Source organism: Xiphophorus hellerii, chromosome 20, assembly GCF_003331165.1.
Source record: "Xiphophorus hellerii strain 12219 chromosome 20, Xiphophorus_hellerii-4.1, whole genome shotgun sequence".
Taxonomy (NCBI): domain Eukaryota; kingdom Metazoa; phylum Chordata; class Actinopteri; order Cyprinodontiformes; family Poeciliidae; genus Xiphophorus; species Xiphophorus hellerii.
The window spans coordinates 12,907,507-12,928,831 of NC_045691.1; the positions used below are offsets into that span (position 1 = coordinate 12,907,507).

At 36.4% G+C, this 21,325-nt stretch overlaps 1 protein-coding gene across 1 annotated transcript in view; it reads left to right on the forward strand.

Annotated features, from left to right (window-relative positions):
- Positions 1–21,325, forward strand: part of LOC116710095 (ubiquitin-like modifier-activating enzyme ATG7) — a 55,898-nt gene that overhangs the window by 1,167 nt on the left and 33,406 nt on the right. The window contains exons 2-6 of the mRNA XM_032548919.1: positions 1,579–1,824; positions 3,471–3,586; positions 8,131–8,206; positions 14,368–14,448; positions 18,826–18,948. Coding sequence (XP_032404810.1) covers positions 1,579–1,824; positions 3,471–3,586; positions 8,131–8,206; positions 14,368–14,448; positions 18,826–18,948 — 642 coding nt within the window. The remainder of the gene's footprint in view (positions 1–1,578; positions 1,825–3,470; positions 3,587–8,130; positions 8,207–14,367; positions 14,449–18,825; positions 18,949–21,325) is intronic.

Genomic DNA, 21,325 nt, shown 5'->3' on the forward strand with positions numbered 1-21,325 from the left:
CGCTAAATGCAACATTGTACTTCCCTGGTTTGGTTGCAGCACTTCTATAATCACGTTATGCAGTAATTGATCAGGGTTTGTGACCATTACTTGCAGTATATAGATAGAGATCTTAGAAGAACAAAGGAAATTGTTGCTGCGACGGTCATTACTCTGCTTTTACTTACTTAACACTGAAGTGTGACTCATACTATTCCATTTTCTTATTATTTATTATAATAAATCAGTTCTATTGAGCATAAAGTCAGGAACTTGTGTTACTCCTCCTATTTTGGTGCACAGTGAAGTGTTTACTATGCTGATTAGTTTTTTTAATGGATGGCTCAGCTGAGCAGTCGCTGGGCCTTTTGTGAGATGAGGCTGCTTTTTTTATTCAGCTCTTGTTATTAGAGGCAGTGCACATTATAAAGCCTTGCTTTTGTTAACTAAGTTAACTAATATGCTCTTTTTCTGTAGAGTTGGTGTTTTAGATGACACTAAAAACCAGATCATTGTAGACAAATAAGAGAGCACAGACACAGAAAGCATTCACAATGATAAATTCTTGAAGTTAATCATTAACAGACTGACAGTTGAAGTTAGAGAAGTAAACAAATGAGGTGAAGAAGAGTCCTAAGTCACTGATTCCATGCACACTACCATCCTTGTATTAATTTTGGTATTATTTGGAAGTAAGCAAAGTTTTAGAGTTGACAGAGCCGACTTTCTTAGAGGCCACTATATCAACTATATCAGAGTTATTTTGGTTGCCTTCAATTTTTAATTTGTGTCGGTTTAAACTAAAACATTTGCAGATTGAAAATTACTGAATATAAACATTCATTTCAATGTCTTTTTACACAGTTGATCTGTTTTTTTCTTACTGCGTAGCTTCAGCCAAGACATTATGAACTGTTATAACACAGGAGTGAAAACAGAAGGACATTTAAAATGCAAAGGCTGCAGATTGATGGGCAGTCATAGTAAAAATAAAGGATGTCCTCTGTCAGCTGCATTGTTCTGATGAATAAAGGATCTGATTTTTGCCACGCACCACAGGTTGAAGCAGAAAATGGACATTTTTCCTACTATTAAATAAATATCTTAGAAACTGTATATACAAATGATACAAAGCCAAAGACCATGTCATACATTGCTTTTCTAATGTTGATTCTGTTTGGCTGCCCTCATCACTCCTCCTAAGAATCATCTGTTAGTGACCTATCAGGTCATCAAATGTTTTTTTTTATTATTATTATGCCTGTACAGAACTAGATTGTGCTTGTCTGTCCTCAGAAGTACAGTCATCTTCAAATCAAATGAGACACTGAATTTTCACACAGGCCAGAAATTGGATAAGTCATCAATAACAATGTTTTTTTTACCAACTTGGACAATATATAAGTCAAAGAATAAAAACACCACAACTAACCCTCTTTTAAATGCTTTCCTGACTTTTACAAGGTGTTCAATAAATAAGAAAAAGCTTCTTTTAATCTATATTTTTAAATTCTAATATACAATATTTGTGTAAAATGTTCTTGTGTTTAATGAAAAAAAGACTTCTTAATAACCATATCATCATCTTTCTCTCCTCAGCTCGTGGTGAATGCTGCTTTAGGCTTCGACACGTTCGTTGTAATGCGACATGGTCTAAAGAAACCTCCCGTCAGTCAAAGTGTTTCCGCGGCTACAGACTCCTCTACTTCCTGTTCCTCTGCTTCCTCGTCATCTTCCACTCCGGCCGGAGCTGCGCCCAGTGTCCCAGGATCCTCTCTGTTCTCCAACATCCCAGGGCACAAGTTGGGCTGCTACTTCTGCAATGATGTTGTTGCTCCAGGAGATGTGAGAAAAGCTCTTAACATCCATACAACCACCTCATGAAACACACCTTCTGCAGCAGTGCAAATGGTGTCTTGGAAAACTGGTCACACGTCTTGCACCTTTTCACATGTTGTCATGTGATAACCACAAACATCAATGTATTTAGTCAGGGTTTTATGCAATAAACCAACACAGCCAAAGTGGCATATAGGCCAAACAGTATTGCTAATATTGTTTGGCCTACATGCTTCATCCTGAATATGCAAAGACCATCACACAGTATAGTATGTCGATCACAGCAGCATGAACTGGTTGTGGTTTTCTTGGATCACCACCAGGAGAGGTGGTCAGGTTTTATAGGAAGATTACATAATTCCAGGGAAAATCCAGAAGAAAGCCTTTTAGAAGCTGCATAAAGCTTAAAACTTGGACGGAAGTTTGTCTTCCAGCAGGACATTAACCCTAAACCAACAGCCAGAGCTCTGGTGAAATGTAGATCAAAGCGTATTCATGTGTTATAAATAACACAATTGCAATCGTTCTGATAACTCCCTGTACTCCAGCAGCAACATACTTAGCAGAATTATTTATAATTATTTATTCTTACAACTCTCTATTATAAATCTGCTGGAGTTAGAAAAGACAGATTGAATATTTTTAAACCAAACCGATCCACTCCAATTTCAGTGCTGATTATTTTTTGCAGTTTCTATATAAGAGTTTCTCTTTGTCCATTTAATTGTCCCCACTTGCTTTAAAGAAAAATCACACATTTATTCCTGACGTTCTGACATAAAGTGGACCTAACTCAGCCTATATATTTCAGAAAAATCTTACATTTTCCATCACCCACATCCTTCTTTTGTCCTCTGACAGCCTTTGCTTTCACCCTTTTGTCTTTTTTTTTACCCTCTCACATTACCTTTTCACGTGAGTATTGTTTGAGCTGCGTTCATCAGTTATGAAAGGCTAAAGCCATTTTCTAGAAACCTGCTTTATTCTTCTTTGGCTTCTACAAATATCGCCCCTCAGGCACAGATTACAGTAATATTATCATCGGAATTAGAGCCAACGGGCTGCTTTCACTGAAATTTACATGTAGAAGAGTTTCAGTTTTGGGGAATGAATAGGGAAAAAAATTAATAATGTATTGCTGATACAAGTCGCTTTTATTCTTCTGGCTGTTGTTACAAATATCTCATTACAGTGACACCGATCAGCCTTCATAAGGAAATGAAACAAGCCTCTGGACTCTAGCAAGTTTTCCTTTCCATCTATTGCTGATCTACAGCGTTTATAGCACAATTACTACTTGATAAAGTGCAATTTTTGTAGACACTAATGGCTCATCTTTCCATCTATTGATTGGAGAGATGACCCTGCAGTCAATGAGAGGGACAAGCTGATGGTGCTGTTTATAAAAACATGGTTGCATCAATAAAAGCCTACTGAGATGGAAATGCAACTACGCTTGCCAGTGAGTCTCAACAGCTTGTGATCCTGAATTTGCCCTCAGTGCTTTCATTCATAAGCGTCATGCAAAGAAGATTTTTTTCTACTCAAAAGCCATTTGGACTGGTGCTTTTATTCTTTACTTTCACTGAATGTGTCAGGCTTTATTTAAAATGATCGAGTTAGTGTTTTTGTTCTTTATGTTTTGTGAATAGTCGACCAGGGATCGGACCTTGGATCAGCAGTGCACCGTCAGCAGACCAGGCCTTGCCATGATTGCTGGAGCTTTGGCTGTGGAGCTGATGGTGTCCATCCTACAGCATAGTGAAGGGTACGTGTTCAAGCATTATTCTGAGTGACTGGTCACTCTCGATTCTCTAATGAAAATATTTTTGTTAAAAAATACCCATAGCATCAGCCAGTGCACAAAACAACTGATCAGTAAATTCTAGAATTTAAATGATTGATTATCTCCATTTAATTAATTGTGCATATGACTTTATATGTGTTTTCTGAACTAATAAAACATATCAAATCATAATAGTGTTGGTTTATGGATAGAAAAAAATATGGTTAATGCAGTTAAAGCGCTTTACACTATGCCACATTCACCTACTTGCACTTTCTAATGTGCACGCATTCATACACTGGTACACAGATTGGTATGTGACTTGGGATTAAGTCTTTTTCTCAGGGGCAGATCAACATGTGACAGGGAGAAACTAAACTCCAGCCCAAAATCGTCTGATTGCAAAATGCCAACTCTCTCAACTGAGCTACAGTCGCCCCATGGCAGTTCTCATTTTTAATGCTTTGATTAAACAGAAAAATTCTCAGAATTTGACTTGATGTTCGTGGTTAGAGCCAATCAGTTTTGTGTGTTTCAGATTCTTGTGCCCTCGTTTGCATAAATCAGAAATAAATCTGCTGTGGTTCAGATTTACACTTCAAAGAAGAATAAACATTGGCTCATAATCTTCATCAGGTTACATTTATTTTTGAGTTATTTGATTTTGTTTAAGGCTTTTGGTAAATATCTCTCAATTCTTTGTAAATCAAGTGTTCAATATGTTTATGTTTTTTATGGTTTTTGTCTTATATTAAAGTATGACCTGCTGTTAACATATATACAGTGATGTATATATGAAATAGTTTATGCTCCAGCTTTGTGATACAGAAAATCTACAGCATCCAAAGCTTCTCCTCAGTAAGCCATTAAACCTGCTTTGTAGTGCAGGTCCCTGATGTCCTGATATTCTGTCATCAAGCAGCCGATCACCCTCTAACTGAACTGTCCTTTGGGAAGCTCCCAGATGGCTACTCTTGTTTTTATTCATGAAGCAAATCAGTAATTTCACTTGAGGGTTTGCATCCCATTCCTCCCATTTGAGGGATTCATTTTTCTTCAAATAGTGCTCCATCTTCTCACTAAGCACCATAATACAGAGAAATAACAGTCTGTACTTTTGCTTCTAATATCCTTTATGTGAAGTGAATGATGCACTTTTCAAGGAATTGTACAGATTACTGCCTTAATAAGCAGCCCTTAGCACCAGTAGCCGTTTGAATTTGCAGTGAACTTTGATCACGTTGTCTTATTGATGGAGGAGCGCTACAGCTGATGTTTTACGGTGCTGCAGGCATTTGTGTCACTACTGTTTTAGTTTTTTTCCCCCCTTTTGACACCAAGGTTCAGTGAACTCTTAAGTTCTCTTTGTGATCTGTGGTCGCTTGATATTTTCTGCACCTAGTTCATCCTTTTTTCAAAACGTTGAAGGAGATGTTTTCCTGCCTATTGAGTGTGTAGTCATGTGCACCGGTGTGTCTCTGTAAAATAATAGAGTTGTGCAAGTGTGTGTTTGTACTAAAGAGGTCTGAATCTACTAAATCTACTTCTTTTAAGTTGGCACTCAATGCATGTTCTTTTTGTTGCTTTTTAACCCACTCATATTGTACTTTTATCCCCAGAAGTCCCCAATAGCGCATATTTATTTCTCAGTTCCGAGACACACATAATTGGCACGTAGGTATTCAAGCAGTTTGACAGACATTGACTTTGTAAAACCACTGTCAACTCAGTGTGAAATGTGAAATGTTGATAATTGTTCACATGAAGAAAAGTTTTTTCAAACTGGTTAGGTTTACTTGTAGTCATGGAGCTCATACAAAAGCTCAAGTGTTCCTTCTGTCTGCATTTGAGATCTGAAAGCACAAATGAGCTCAGTGTCTTTTTGTATTCATGCCAAGTTTGAATTACATGTTTCTTTGTATTTGGCCAACATCTCAAAACTGTAAAAAGCTACAATGGAAAAGCATGTTGGGCTGAACAAGGAACACCCATACAGTTAAAACCAGATGTTTACATACATTGACTGAAAAGGAACATAACCTTACTTTTAGAGTGTTTTTCTTGCATTTTTCAAAGTAAACATACAGTTTATATAGTACCGGTAGATTTTTCTTTTAGTCCACACAATGCTCTTCTTTTATGATCCCTTCTATTTTGTAAAGTACACCAGTCCCTATCAAAGCAAAAAAAAATCACAAAATGAGTTTGCCGTTCCATACTTCACAGCTCCTTCTCCGCGGGCGTGGCTTGTTTCTTCCCCAATCAGCCTGGCCAGATTTGTCTATATTTGGAGATACTGGGTGGTTTTTAGAACCCCCTTTAGGGTGGTACAAGTCAAACTCTGGGTATTGCTCACAAGTCATATGATTGTCAGCAGATAGCATTGTTGATTTACTTCAACAGCAACATCTTTATATCTGCAACTAGACCATAAGTGTTGGTTTTTATCAGTTTTGGTGGAAGAATGCATACATAGTCTACTGGACAGGCAAACCCACAATGAACAAATAGACTAAGAGATTTTAAAGAAACTGATTGCCCAACAGTACATGCGTAAAATAAGATCACCAGAGCATCGCCCGCTGCTCTTTGCACATTCACGACACTCAGACGCTTCCCCTCTTCCCCCACATTGTTCCTGCCTACGTTCACGCCCACTTAAGTGAGGAACACAACGCCAATAGAAACACACCCATCTTGGCTAGAACCGGGCCGATATTAACCGATATTAACCGGCTAGAGACTTGACAATGGAGAAGGGACTCTGAGATGATGTTCTTAGACTTCTAAGCTTCAAGCCCTTCAAGTTTACTTTCATCAGAATATAAGGACATGTCTCCAAAAATGTATCTCTTTTTACTTCAGTGCATTTTGAAATTGTAATCAAGCTTTCTTTCTATGTTGCTTTCTGAGTAAAAGCTTCTTCCTTGCTGAGTGGGCTTCCAGTGCAAGTTTTTTGTCACTTTGCAGAGTGACACTCTTTTAACACCATCTGACAGCATCTTGACAATCTGTTTTGCTTGTGTTCTGGATTTTGATTTGCACAACTTGAAATTTCACCTAAAGATCAACCAGTCTTGTGGAGGTTCACAGTTCTCCTCCTGAGTTCTCGCTGATTTATAATGTTACACAACGAAGCAGTGTGTTTGTGGTGTTGCCTGATACAGCCATGAGTGGGCCTCCATTTAACTAAAATTCTGTGAATTAACCAATCAAATACTTACAGAGTAATGGTGTCGTCATCTGAGACTTACCAAATTTTTATAAAGTTAACTTAGTGTATATAAATTTCTGATTGATGCATTATACAGTGCACCCTACTTGCAGCTTGTAGCTCATCTTCATGGACAACTGGCACATAGAGGTTTGCTTTGCCTTTTCAAAAGTTCAGTGTTATTTAGAGGTTTGTAAATATGAAAACAAAAATGTTTGGTCACTGGATATGACTTTCTTTGTAAAAAAATTAAAAAAAACATAAACCTGAAAGTAGTTGTTTGAAATTTGTCTCAAAGATCTGTCACAAATATTACTGTTTTTAATTTATTTCTTTGAAATCCCCTCACTTATTGTATTGCTTTACTTTTGGACTGTCATTAAAATATTTGAAGTTGAATTTGAATGGATGTTACGTCCACAAAGGGCACAACATATTTGAGGACACGAAGACAAAAATGAGTATTCAAAAGTAATTTTTATTTCAACTCTCTCGACCTTTTTCTTTAAGATGAGCTTCTTTTGATTTTTCTGTGAAGAAAAAGAGAGAATTAAATCCTCGGTTCCCCGTGTCCCAAAAAAAAGAAAACAAAAATCCCAAAGTATAAACAGAATGTTGGACCTGATGAGCCGATCAAAAAGAACAAAACGGTACAGCAGGGGGCCAACCCTATACAGGGCCGTCGAAGCCCCTGCTAGTACCGGACTACAAGAAAAAAGAAACTACTGCTAAAGACAAATCGAAAACAGGACAACCGGTCCCACCAGGTCAAAAATCACAACAAAAAAAAACATCAACCAAACAAACGGCTAACAAAAACTACCGTGTGGCAGGCTGGAGACGTGCGCACCACTTCAGAACGCATCCTGGGTGTTTGTTGGGAGGGCGTCGCCTTTACCTGGCGCAACCCAGCCTATTTATAGGCGGTCCAACAAAGTCACAAATTAACGGACCAAATTGCAAGAAAGAATTATCAAAACTCCAAAGTATATTAAACAACAACAACAAAAATCATACAACTAACTTCTATACAAAATGATCCAAGTGAAAAAAAATAGACAGAAATAAATACAATGTGCTGAAGCACATAACAATGGATTAAACTCACAATTTAGGCAATGGTTTTGTGAATTCAACAATGCATTCAGGATGCTTCTATATTTTTATAATTTTCTTTCACAGCCATTTTAGTTTCTGAGCTCAATGATTTTCTGTTATTCAGAGCTTATTGTGTGTTTTAAAGTTTTATTTCAGGGAATGTTTAAGATTTATGAAAACACATAAATTTACTGAGGGTGTTTTCTATTTTTAGGGGCTACGCAGTGGCCAGCAGCAGTGACGACAGAATGAACGAACCTCCCACGTCTCTTGGTCTTGTGCCTCATCAGGTTAGAGACACACAAACCCACTCACACTCATCCACTTTATTACGAGGACGAGAGAACTCTGCTTTGAACAGGATGGATACATGTATAAAATCCTTGATTAGACAGGATATAAAAGAGGAATAATATAATAAAATAATCTTTTATGTGTCCATGTGTGGGTAAATCCAGCAGCAAAGTGGCATGCAAATGGAAACCACAAAGATGCACAGAAATAATAATTCCCCCTTTCCTGTCAGCCTACTTTCATATAAGGGACACTAGAGCCCACAAAAGACCCTCCTGGAGGGAAAAAAAACAATAATGACACAAACTTTTTGTTCTTGATTATAAAATCAATGAAGTTAGGCAATATATTTCAAAGTCATATTAATCTGTATACGACTTTGAAATACAGTTTCAAACAGCTGAATAAATGAATATGAAATAGGCACACCTGATATGTATGTGTATAGATGTTGTTGAAGAAGCCAAAAATACTCAATAAAAAATGTAAACAGACTTCATTTTATAAATAATTTATATGTTTGAATTTTTGACCTGTATGAATGACATGCAAATATCAGTATGTTTAAAATAAGAAGTAATTATCTTATGTTATGTTTTCAAATGAAGAAGCTTTAATCTCCACTGAATGAAGTGAGAGACTGAATGGTGGTGAAACATGCTCTGTTCAGTTGAAACAGCATATTTCTCTTAATATAACATCTTAATTAAAGCAACATGTTTCAGTGTGGTACTCATTAGCACATTCACATTTGTCGGCCCTCATTATATTTTAACATCTTTCGTTCCTCACAATGGACACGACTTTATGTTGGGTCATTTCAATGGTTAGTTAAAATGTTATAAATAGAAAGATCAAACACAACTCAAAATCGTTAATGAGCTGACTCCTCGTGCCTCAAAGCCATAATGATTAAGACGTGGAAGCCTGTTTACTGACAGTGAAAGACATTTTACTATGATGTACAGCCTTCGGCACCTTATCTAAAGCTACTTAGGCTTCGCGCCGCAGGGAACAGAACCTTTTCTCACTCTGCTCCCCAACTCTGAAACCTTCAGACATTCACAAAATTTACTCTCCCTACTTTCAAATCACAACTGAAAGCTCATCTGTTCCCATTAGGCTTTTTTTGTAAGCTCTTGCTTTGTTTCCTTTTTTTCTATAAAATTGTTTTTCAGTATATTCATGAATAGATTTTTTTTGTCTTGTAACGTGTCCTTTTGTGTCCTGAAATGTGCAAAAAAAACCAGAGCATTATTTTTATTAACATTACTTGATTTTTAATGAAAATCTTAAGTATCTGTCAATGTGACCAATTAAAGTTAGATCATGGTTAAAAAATTTACTAAATTCAAGTGAGACTTGATAAAATATGCTATTTCCCATGCCTAGTATTCTTTCCAGAATAAATAAAATGTATTAGTTAACCAAATGTTGCATCCTGACTGTGATTCAGTATTTTATGTAACTGTACTGTAAAATGAGCCCAAACCATCACACCTTCACTGCCAAATTTGAAGACATGAGTCTTTGTGCTCATGTCTTCAAATTGTTTTCAAAAATGTCACAGAACTCATTTTGTCTTGTCTTATTTTATTTTTATTTTTATTTTTTTCAAATGTGCAATGTTATACTGTAAGTCTGAATGATACTGTTCTTTTAGGAGAGAAAAGCCTTTCCAATGGCAGCCTTGATATATTGGCAATAATTGAACGTCACCATTTACAATCACTAATATCTAAAGAGCATAAGTAAGGATTTAATATACATCTCTATCCAGTTTTCAAGAGTTCCTGCAGGCTGAGGTTTATTTGAACTCAGTCTGTCCTTCAAATGGTTATCTTGGGTCTCTTAGTCAGTCAGGAGAGGATTTCGAAGTAGAAACTACTTATAAACTTGGTTTGTATGATTTGTCAAGTCTTTGCTTCAACCTTGGCTCTAATACAAACATTTTTCCCTCTTTCTAGCACTAGAGTGTCGATATTGATTTAGTTTCATACATACTGATGACTGTTGAGGTGGCGCTATTAATGAACAGAGCCAAACGAGATTGAAGATCAAGGGAAGGACATTTAGAGTGACTGTGCTTGTCAGAATATACACACACATGCTCTTCTTTCCCTTCGGTCTGTTCAGATATGCTATAAACTTGGTGGCTTGTATTTTGTGTTTCCAGTGTTAAAACTCAACATGAGTTAAATACACAATATTTTATATTGGCGCTTATCAGATAGTTTTTATTTCATATTTAGTCTTAAAAACGATACATAGTTAAACAAAGCAAACTAGTAGCTCTCTTATTATTTAGAAGGAGCCTAAAAATTGGCTGAAATCATAATTAAATACTCAATGCTGAGCCACTAAATAAGGAGATTGGATGATTTGGTGCCAACCAAACTATGTTCTTGGCTAACTGAGTGCTGCGTCTCACCAACTCCATTTGTATCATCATCATTATTCATCATCCTGGGAATATGAATCCCTGCCATTTGCTTTGACACCTTTGGTGCTCAGGGTTTTTCTGCCAAATAACCCAAAGGAAAGTGGCTTGCAAATGCGACTGTGTATGTGTGTGCAGATAGAGATGATTGTTATCAAAAAGAAGAGGTGCCAAAAAAAAATATGCCTGGGAGCGTCGCTGAGTAATCCTTGAGTATTAGAATATGTATTAAGCCTGACAAACAGAGAATATTCAGACGAGGCCGCTAATTCTTTTTTTCTGTGGTGCCACAGTGACAGCTTGTGGCGGTTTTAGAAATTAAATACTGTTTATATCTCATATTACAAATATTTTTAGCTCAGTTTTTCTTTTACTGCTTATCATTTTTTGCCACCGGTAGTTTGGAACTTATTTAAGTACCAGGTAGCTGTTTAGCAACTGCAACTTCCTTTCAAATTTTATTTTTCATCATGAATATTGCTTCCCATGGTGGTTTGCTAAAGGTCATATTGATAAGCGAGAAAGCTGTTAGGAAATGGGCTTAAAAAACATACGGAGCCCAAATAAATGTGTTGTTTGTAACGTGTAAGGAAGGTAACATCTCAGGTTTGTGCTGTTTTGTTCAATCAGAACTCCATATCTACTGGAAATGTGACTTCTGAACAACAATACCTGTCCAGTACCTGCTACTCAACAATATTTAAATCAGACAGACAGGCAAAAATTATTTAACTGAAAATATGTTTAAAGAAAGCAGATTAAATCTGACTGGAACTGAGAAAGCCATTCTCAGTAATAAGAAAATTAATTATCCGTACTAATTAACTAAGCTGATGCTTAGTTAGCTGGGAAAGTTGAATCTCTCCCAGCTGATGTAGAGAACTGATTAAAAATGTAGTTTACTCTCAATGTCCCACACTAGTAATTGAGCTTAATTATTAATGTTTTTGTCTCGTTTCCTTAATTGGATAATTTTTATATTGATAAAAACGTAGAAATCCAAATTCTTCTTTAGATTTATGTTTTATGAACTACATAAATATGTATTTTGGCCCCAAGTGCCTTAGTCATTATAGCGTCTTGCAAGATTATTCATACCTTTTGAACTTTTTTGCCTATTATAAAGTTACAACCTCAAACTTCAAGGGATTATTGTGATTCTATGTGATAGACCAAGGCAAAGTAGCATATTTTGTGAAGAAGAAGGTTTTTAAATAAAAACTTTTAACATTCTACAGTATAGTCCAGTGCAAGAAATCAAATAAGTAAATCCTCAAAGTAATCTAATTAGTGAATGGTGACTACTTGTCTCCAGTTTAGTCTATGTTTTATCCGGCTGTGAAGATCTCAGATGTTTGTTGGAGAATAAACAGCATAATGAAGAACCAGGAACAAATCACACTAACCAGAGATGAAATTGAATGTAGGGTCAGCTTCTAAAACTTTCTAAGCCCTGAACATGCCATGGAACATTTTTTTAATACATTTTGCATAAGTGGAAAGAGTTCAAATTCAACTTATAACTTATAAGTATGCTGAAGCCTGCTTTACCAAAACATTCCTACTGCTTGAACCTTTTTAGACAGAGAATAGCAGAGTAGCCAGGTGTCTGTACTTCACCTTCCGTTATGCAGTGGATGTGTGTCCAGCATGTGCTGTCTGTGAAGGCTCTGCAGGTTTACATATTTTAATTCTTATTCCACCCACCCATTAGTCTGACTCACTTGTCCACTCACCCTTTCATCATTTATGACTTGTTTGCTCTGCAAACTCGCCTCTTAGATTAATACTGGATTTAGTGACTGTTATTGCAGTCAAATTGACAGTCCTACAATCTTTTTTTTTTGTCACTGCTAATTTTCACTGAATATGCCTTAGTAATACAAATGACCAGAAATGAATAGATGCAGAGGACAAGAAATTAATGAAAAATATTTTCAAGAAGACTGTTGTTCAAATGTGATAAGCTGATGTTTCTTCTTTATGTATCATACCAATGATAATCACCATTATAATACTGGTGATTACAAATAGCACAGATTTTAAGATGTACATCCTAATATTATTCACTTCAGTTGAATAACATTTTCTCCATTAGTAGATTCAAAGGAGGAAAAATTGGACTTCATTCTGTGCTTTCAAGAAACCAGGAGTCTCTCATTTAAACATTTTGAAGATTTTTCATTCTTCTGTTTGATTTGGATGCTTGTTAATTCTTTTTTCTTTTTGTCGTCCTTGAATTTCATGATTGCTGCATGCTTAGCAGCATTCGGTTAGACAAGAAGGAAAGAATGAAAGGAAAGCAGAAAAGAGAAAGAGGCAGGCTCAAACATATTTACAACAGAGAACCAGAATGTGTAGGTTATGTCATTGATATTTAAAAAACATAACAGAAATAGTCCAAAATCAAAATATGCCTACAGGCATTGGTTTATCTTGATATACTATTTTAATAAAAGTTATTGGTGTATATCTAGATCGTTATTAGACAAAGATAACCTGAGTAAGCCATTCTAAAATAGCAGTTAGTCCTTTCAAGCCAAAGTCTGTCTTTGATATCTGTTTCTGTCACCAAAAAGCAACTGGAAACGCATCTTTTATGTTATCCCGGAGGAATTTTGGCCTGATCTCCAGAACTATTTTATTGCAGCCAGATTTGAGGGGTAAAATCATGCAGCAGCACTTCATTTGTATTTAAATATGAACTTTGACTAGACTGCTCCAATGCGTTCAATTTATGCTCTTTGAGCTATGTACAAGTGAACTTCCTGCAAATCACTGTTCCACATCCATTGTGTTATTTTTAGCCCACAGTTGTATTTACCTTGAAATAGCGCCACCTATTTAACTAAAGCTCCTCCTTAGAGCTGCAGTCTCCAGCCAAGCTCATAGTAGAGAAAAGTTAACAAAATAACAAAATTATTTATTAATGATCTAATTTCTAATTCAAATAATTTTTTGCACCAATTTATCACAAAAATGTATATAATGTATAGAGCAAAAAAAAAAACATTTACTAACTGTTGTCCACACTCCACTTGAATTGCCTTGTTTTTTGTTCTTTGATTGCTATAAATGTATATTTTTTTCAAAACTTATCAATTAATCACATTAAGAAAACTTTAATTTCAATAGAGACCAAAGTAATTATGATTTTGACATTTTCCCTGACTAAGCAGCCCTGGTTGTATTTGTTTGAAATTGGCTTTTCATACATCTGGCAAAGGCTCCTGGCGCTTACTCTGCCAACTCAATTAAACGAGTCGATTTACAGCGCAGAAGATATTGGTTTTAATTATTAATAATAAAAGTATTTAATCTCTTCTCATTTTTGTTATTTACATTTAATTTTGAAAGAGGATCTCTGATTGGAAGCTGCTATGCTTTGCAGTGTAAAAAAGATACCAATTAGGTGGAAAAAAAGCTTATAGAAAATAGTACACTATAAAGATTGCTGCTACTTATCTTTCCAACAGCAGAGGGAGCTCTCTTCCTTGCTGTGAAACACAAAAAACACGTTCTCAAAGTTTTTATATCAAGTCTGTTTTCACTACATTACATTGTGTTTTATTTTAATTGTAAGAAAGGAGATTCCCAGATTCGAACATTTATTTTCTTGGCTTATCATCAAAAACTTAATTTTTCTCTCATTTATTCCAAGTGCCTTATTTAGTTAGATTGATTGACTTTGTGTTTTTTTTTTCCCCTATTCTACAGATCCGAGGCTTTCTGTCCAGGTTTGACAACGTGCTGCCTGCCAGCCTGGCCTTCGACAAATGCACTGCCTGCTCACCCGTTGTAAGTGGCACTGTTGTTTTTTTTTCTGTAGCTCAAATTGTAAGGTTGTTAAACGTGGCTTAATGTAGAAAAAAAAAGAATTGTAGATGCAAAGATCCTGATATTTTTATCAGGTCACATTCTGTTACTATGGGACAACAATGTTTTGAAACACAAATTGCAGTCGTAGCAAAAATTGGAGGGGATTCCCAGCTCTCCCATTTCCACATTGTTAAGTCACTGTAGCTGTGTTGAAATGTTGTTCCTTGAGGAATACTAAAGAGACGCACACAGGAAAGCTGGCAAAACCATCTGGTAACAATCAGGCAGCAGTTGCTCACTGATGTCAGAAAGTGTCGTACGCTCCCACCACTGCTGTGTGTGTATGGGTGAGTGTGTAGGAGTGAATGTGTGTAGATGGGTTGTAGCAGACTACAGATAGTCTAAATCTGCCAAATAGGGGTGGGAAAATTTACTCTTTGTGCTTTTTACTGTTTTACCATTGGTCTGTGTGGTTAGGTGTAAAAACGTGTGAGAGTTCTGCAAGAAGAATGGACAATTTAGAGACGGGGACAATTTAGAAAAAAGTCAGGAGAGAGTGATGGGTGGTGATGGTGAGCTTGTTACAAGCAGAGGAAATGTAGTACTGAAAAAGGGTGTTGTGATGAGTAGAGGGCTGGTTTGCCTCTTTCTCTCCCCCAATTTCAATGCGCTCTTTGTGTCGATAAAGAGGTCATAAAGCCCCAGATCTATCACTTTCATGTGAAGACAGAGAGAAACTAAGAGATGGAGGGGGGCAGGGAGTTGGCTCGCTTCAGCTCCAAAACTTTTCTCCACCTACGCTTAGTGAAAAAAAAAAAAAAAGGATGGCGTTCCAGCCTATCTTAAGGTGTCATGTTTCTGCCTGTGTGACTGATGAGATTATTTGGTCTGCACAGAGCTGCTCATATGGTCTGATAGGTTTTGGGTAGAAACTATAGGCATAGAATAATGGACATAAGTAAGACAGGACAGATCTTTTGGTAAGGCGGGGATAAAGGTTTTTAAGTAAATATGTTTTAATCCCACCCACACATCTTCAGCCTCTCTGTTTTGCATTTGCTTATCTGCCTTTCACTCTTTTCTTTTCAGCCTACTCCAGTTTCACTTCTCCTTCTTCCCCTTTTCCTCGCTTCCTGCTCTTCCTCCCCCATATCTCTCCTCTCTTTTGTGTGCCCCTGTGTCCATATATCGGTGTGCTCCCTTTAATGGCGTTGGTGAGAGTGTGTGTGTTGGTCTTTGTCTTCACTCTGGATTTGTGTGTGTATTTCTGCTGCAGTCAGCTGTGTGCTGCCAGGTCACTATGGAAACAAAACAATTCAGCCTCTGTCTGGGCTGGAGCGGTTCCTGTAGAGTTGGGGCTTTTCATTCTGTTTGTGTGTGGGGGTGTGTATGTGTGTGTTTTCTAACTCTTGTGGGGCTGGAAGCCAATAAAACTACACGCCAAAGAGTAAATCTCAGCTGACGTGGCATTGTCTAAAACCATGTCAGACATCTCTTACTACTGCTATTTGGACACAACAAAATGTGCCACCACTATTAATGGGAAGCTTTATTCTGCACAATGATTTGCATTTTTCTTTGTAAAATTCCTACACTTGAACTATGACTTATAGTAAAAAAAAAGCCTTGAAAATACCAATGTAAGTTGAGCTCTATATTGAATCTTTGACTTTCCGATGCACCATCAAAGAAATTGACTTCAGATCTCTACTAAAACCTTTACACACGTTTGCTGAAAGTATTCAAAATACTTTTCCTACTTCCTGGTATAATTGAGAATGTGTCTCTCTTCTAAGAAAAATATTTTTAGGAAAAATGTTTTTCTTTTCTTCAACGCTAATATGATCACTCACTGTTCACATTTCAAAAGAAATATATTTTCAAAGAAGTTACGTGAATGATCCGGGATTCCTGAAACACTTGAGAGCTGAATAGGTATTACAGCACTTTGCACCAATCTTATCGTTGAATAACGTAAATAAGAGAGTAGATGTTGTTGTTGAGCTCATATATCTTATTTATGCAATAAAAGCAGCAAAAATGCTTTTTTAAATTGAAAATATTGCTTTTTGTGTCAATATTTGTTTTTTTGATTAAAATGTGATTAGTTGCAATTAATTAACTATAGACATTAGTTGCCATTTTTAATAATGGCAATTAACTTGATAGAAAATGTTAATTGAATACTACCACTAATTCAGATTTACATTATTAATATGAAGACACGAGTCACTTGGTCTTATTTGCCTATTAAGATTCAGGGTTGTACTTTTGATTATTATCAGTTATGACTCTTGGCTAAGGTTAAGTATTACCTTCCTTTATAAAATTATTTGAGAAACTTTCTTGTGCTTTTATAGTCAGCATTAATTATAATGCCTTATGTATTTGGATAGACCTTAAGTTCTTAATTATTTGCAGCTACTGAAGAGTACTAACACCATTCCTTTAACAAGAACAGGACAAATGAGATCATAAATCAACTCAAACTTGGCAGCTTCCTGTCTATGACAAAGCAGATGATTCCCGACATAAAAACATGCTGGAACATGAATAATCTAGCACAGCAGAAAATTCAATATCTTCCATTCAAATTATATTTTGTGTTTGTCTGGCATGCGGGGTGTACAGATGTGATAACGGTGCAGTGTTGGAGCGTGGGGGTACATCATATGGGGGTATATACATATACTTCACCATGTGGAGTTCACCCCACCTACCGGGCAGTTGCATGGAAGAAAATAAGAAATGTGATGATCAAACACTGAGTTCTGGCTAATAATCTTTAATGCATCTCCAAAGTACTGTCATTGTTATAGATATTTACTTACTTTTATGACTTGTTGCAGATGCTCTACGAGCTGCTTGTAATACTATCACTCTTCTTGTGAGTCCACCATATATATCATATATATACCATATATATATTGTGCTGTTTTGTGTAGAAACAACCCCTTGGAAATAAATTCACAAACCACCCGCTGCAGATGTATCAAATTTGTTGGTCCTTCTGAGTCCCTAACTTTGTGCTTAACTGTTTTTGCCCGAAGATGTTAAATCCCTTTTTATTGTGCATTCTTTCACATAGATATTAAAGGTAATGTTTAAGTGCAGAATGACTTGATCGCTAAATCATCAAAGGAAATCTGTGTGCTTATCTGTGGCTTCATCAGAGACATTTTAACAAAGTTGGTTTCTGCTGTTGAAGTCTCAAATAGCAGGGTCCATCTGTGGAAGTGGAGAATCAAAGAAATGGAAGATGGAGGAAAGAAAAGAGAGGTTGAAAAGGTGAATGAGGGGAACATCACTGTGTATTGTCAGTGGTGTGTCTGGCTCTGGGACCAGACGCCAGGTTGAGTCTGCAAAACACACAAATGCACGCACACATAAAGGCAGTTCTGAGCACAGTGTGCAGATGTCTCAAACAGTGGTAACTCTACACCTGCAGAGGAGGCTCCGTAGGCGTCTATGAAAGGCTTGTCCAGTCTTAGGAAGGTAGTCGAAAGGGCAGAGGATGCGTGCGTGTGTGTGTGCGTGTCTGGATGTGTAGACTGGAGCGGTGGTGTGGGAATTTGAAGTCGGTCCTGATGAAACATCAAGGTAAACACACTGCAATGACTTCAAAGGTATCACAGAGGGGGAAGAAAGGTTCATTTTACACTTCATCTTGTTTAAAACTGAATTGCTCAATACTTTTACATGCTAAAAATTTTATTAAATTATTAAACTTATTCTGCTGTCTTAATTCAAACCATAAATGATTATCATTTAAAATATTGTCAGGCCAACTTGTGAATTTTGTGCCGGGTTAAAGTAGTTTTTTGCGATAGGAAAACCCATAATTGCAATATTATTAATTGTTACAGTAATTATATTAGTTGAAAATAACACACATTTTCATCACTCATGTCCCCAAATCTCCAACAAGTTTAGCATCTTGGTCAAAATAAACAAAGTCAAGTATGGGCATACCAGGCAGTGAAAGCAAATCCATGTGGTGAAATATACCAGCAGCATGCAGAGTTTGAATGCATGATACTTGAAATATAATATACTCCCAAATACAGCATCACATATCGATATCCCAATGTTGTTTGTGATTCAATATATTGTGCATCTCTAGTTTAAAGTATTCTTTATTGTAGCCTCTTTTTTATAATGTCCAGTGAAATTATTTATCTTTGTTTTGTTGTTTCAACTTTGATATTACTATATCAATCAGGATTGTAAGAGACTGACATTACATTGATCACTGAAGCAAATCAAAGTGTAATCCCTCACTAGTACGAGTTAACTTCAAACCGACTTTAAAAGTTTTCTTCTTTATTCTGATGTTTTCTTTTTGCTTTCATGTAGGTCCTGGACCATTATGAGAGGGAAGGTTTCAGCTTTCTGTCCAAGGTTTTTAATTCTTCCCACTCATTTCTGGAAGACCTCACAGGACTGACTCTGCTGCACCAGGAAACTCAGGCTGCAGAGGTAAATCACAAACCCACACGCCATAAAGGCTTGTTCCACTCATCTTAGGAGGAATTTAACTGATTCTTTTTAATCATTTATAATTTTAAGAGTCCACAATGGTGTTGCAACAGGATGACAAATTGTTACAATGGTAAATATTTTTCTGCATGACCAAAAAACTCAAATAATGCTCATCCATCCATGTGCAGACCTTGTTTCTAAATACTATTATGTTAGCTGTTCACATCACATTTATTTTATATCCAGCCCATAGTATGTTCTTACTATGAACAAGAAAGAAACACTCTGATGGCACTAGTTGTAGTAAGCCAAGCCTTTTACAGTGCATGTTGTGCCAACATATATTGGGTATAATTACTAAATGAAGTTTTCACTATTACTGATTTTAGTATTTTTTGTGTCAAGATAGTATGCCTTCATTATGTCTTGGGTTTCCTACAATCAGATTATCTAAAATGCTCTGAAAAGAGCTCATCTATCGTTCTTTCTGTCGTAAATGGGTAGTATACATGTACACTGCTAGCTTAATCACTGGGTGCTTTAATTGCAGAACCAAAGTCTTCATTAACCAATATGGTTCTGATTCAGGATGGTCTGTGATCATCCAGATACTGCTTCATGTGACAACGCTTATTTTGAACTGCAAGGCTGGGTTGCTAAGTCAAATTTTGTCTGGTTTTCCCGACAAGTCCAGTATTGTGAGGGTAATATAGCAGGATCTCTGTATGCCTGTCCAGAGTGATTTACACAAACATTCATGACAAAGAGGCTGCTGAGTGTGGACGAAAAACCTTATCCTGAGGCAGTTTTTTCCAGTTTGTTTGTGATCTATAAACATGAAAATCAAGTGAATGCTGAGGCCGTACAAACAAAATGCAGTTCAGATGAAATACAACAACCAATTATTTGCATATTAGCTAAATAACTTATATACTACATTTCTGGAAGTAGTGGATCTCCCCTCCTTACCAATGAATTCAGTCGTCCCAATCAATAAATTCTTACACATGTGTAAGACTTAATCAAATTGAATATTAGAAATATTGGTGAAAAAAGGGGACACTCATAGGAACTTGAACTTCATATTCAGTAGCTACAGACCTCCAATTTGTTGTAACTTTTAGATTAGCTCATGAACAGTGAGCTTCATGGAACGGGTCTGCACTTTTAAAAGCTGCAACGAACCTCTCATTACCCAGTGCAATGCAAAGTGTTGATGAGTTCATGTAGAGCCTCTTGAATCTAGAGCACTGGAAACTTTTTCTGGAGTGACACATCCGGTCTCCCTTTCTTGTAAAAAAAAAAAAAAAAAATAGGACAAATCTGTTTGGCAGTTGTCCCTTACCTGACTAGATTGTGTTAAATATAAAGTTTGTTGCAAACGGGTTGAAAATGTGAGGATGTTTTTCAAGAGTTAGGTCAATTTGTTTGCTCCAATGAAAGGAAGTCTTAAAATGCTCCACCAATCCTGATCTCAACCCGATAGAGCACCTTGTAGATGAATTAAAGCAAAGATTCTTCTCTGACATTAGTGTCTGATATCGTAGATATGCTTCTGGAACCATCGTCAGAAATTCAAATTAGTAGAACATGTAGAGTCTTCCTAAGAACTGGAGATGTTGTAGCTGCAAACAGTGAGCTGACAGGACACAGGAAGTTGATGTCGCTCCAGTTTATATGTGTGGGAAGTTGGATGAGCAAACACTTTTATCAATATTTATGTATTAAGGCGCCCAGAAAAATTTCAAATTCTAAATTCTTAAAAAAGTTAAACAAGCATTTATCCTCTTGTGTAATCTCACTTTGATTTTGTAAAAAGTACAGCGTGTATGAAAAAAATCTCACTACTTATAGGTGTCTTCCTTTGAATGTACAGTTGGACAGACAGACCACAGCATTCCTGCCTTATCTCTTAGAAGTTATAACATTTATCTTATTGTATTTCTTCAAAAACAAACCACTAACCTTCTCATTAAACTTCTCTTGTGGTCTTATTAAAAATCCTTCTAGCTGACTTTTATAGACCACTCTGTCTTAGTTCAGAGAGGTTATAATCGTGCACTGACAAGATGAAGAAATTCATGTTAGTGAAGTGCTAACACTTGCACTGTCTTGCACATGTTTACCACTGCTATATAAACAAGTAGATGGCAGCATACAGTCTAGAGTTGGAGGAAAAAATATGCTCTCCCTGTCTAGAAAACTGCAAATCAGAATCTAAATTTTATCTTTTGACAATTAATGCTTTGTTAAGATATCAATTAAAAGATAAAAGTATAAATTAGAAATGCTTACTTTTTACTTTTGTACATTTGTGGAGTCTGAATAACAAAATATTTCCAAACCAAAGATAGTTTGGAAATGTGAATCAGTG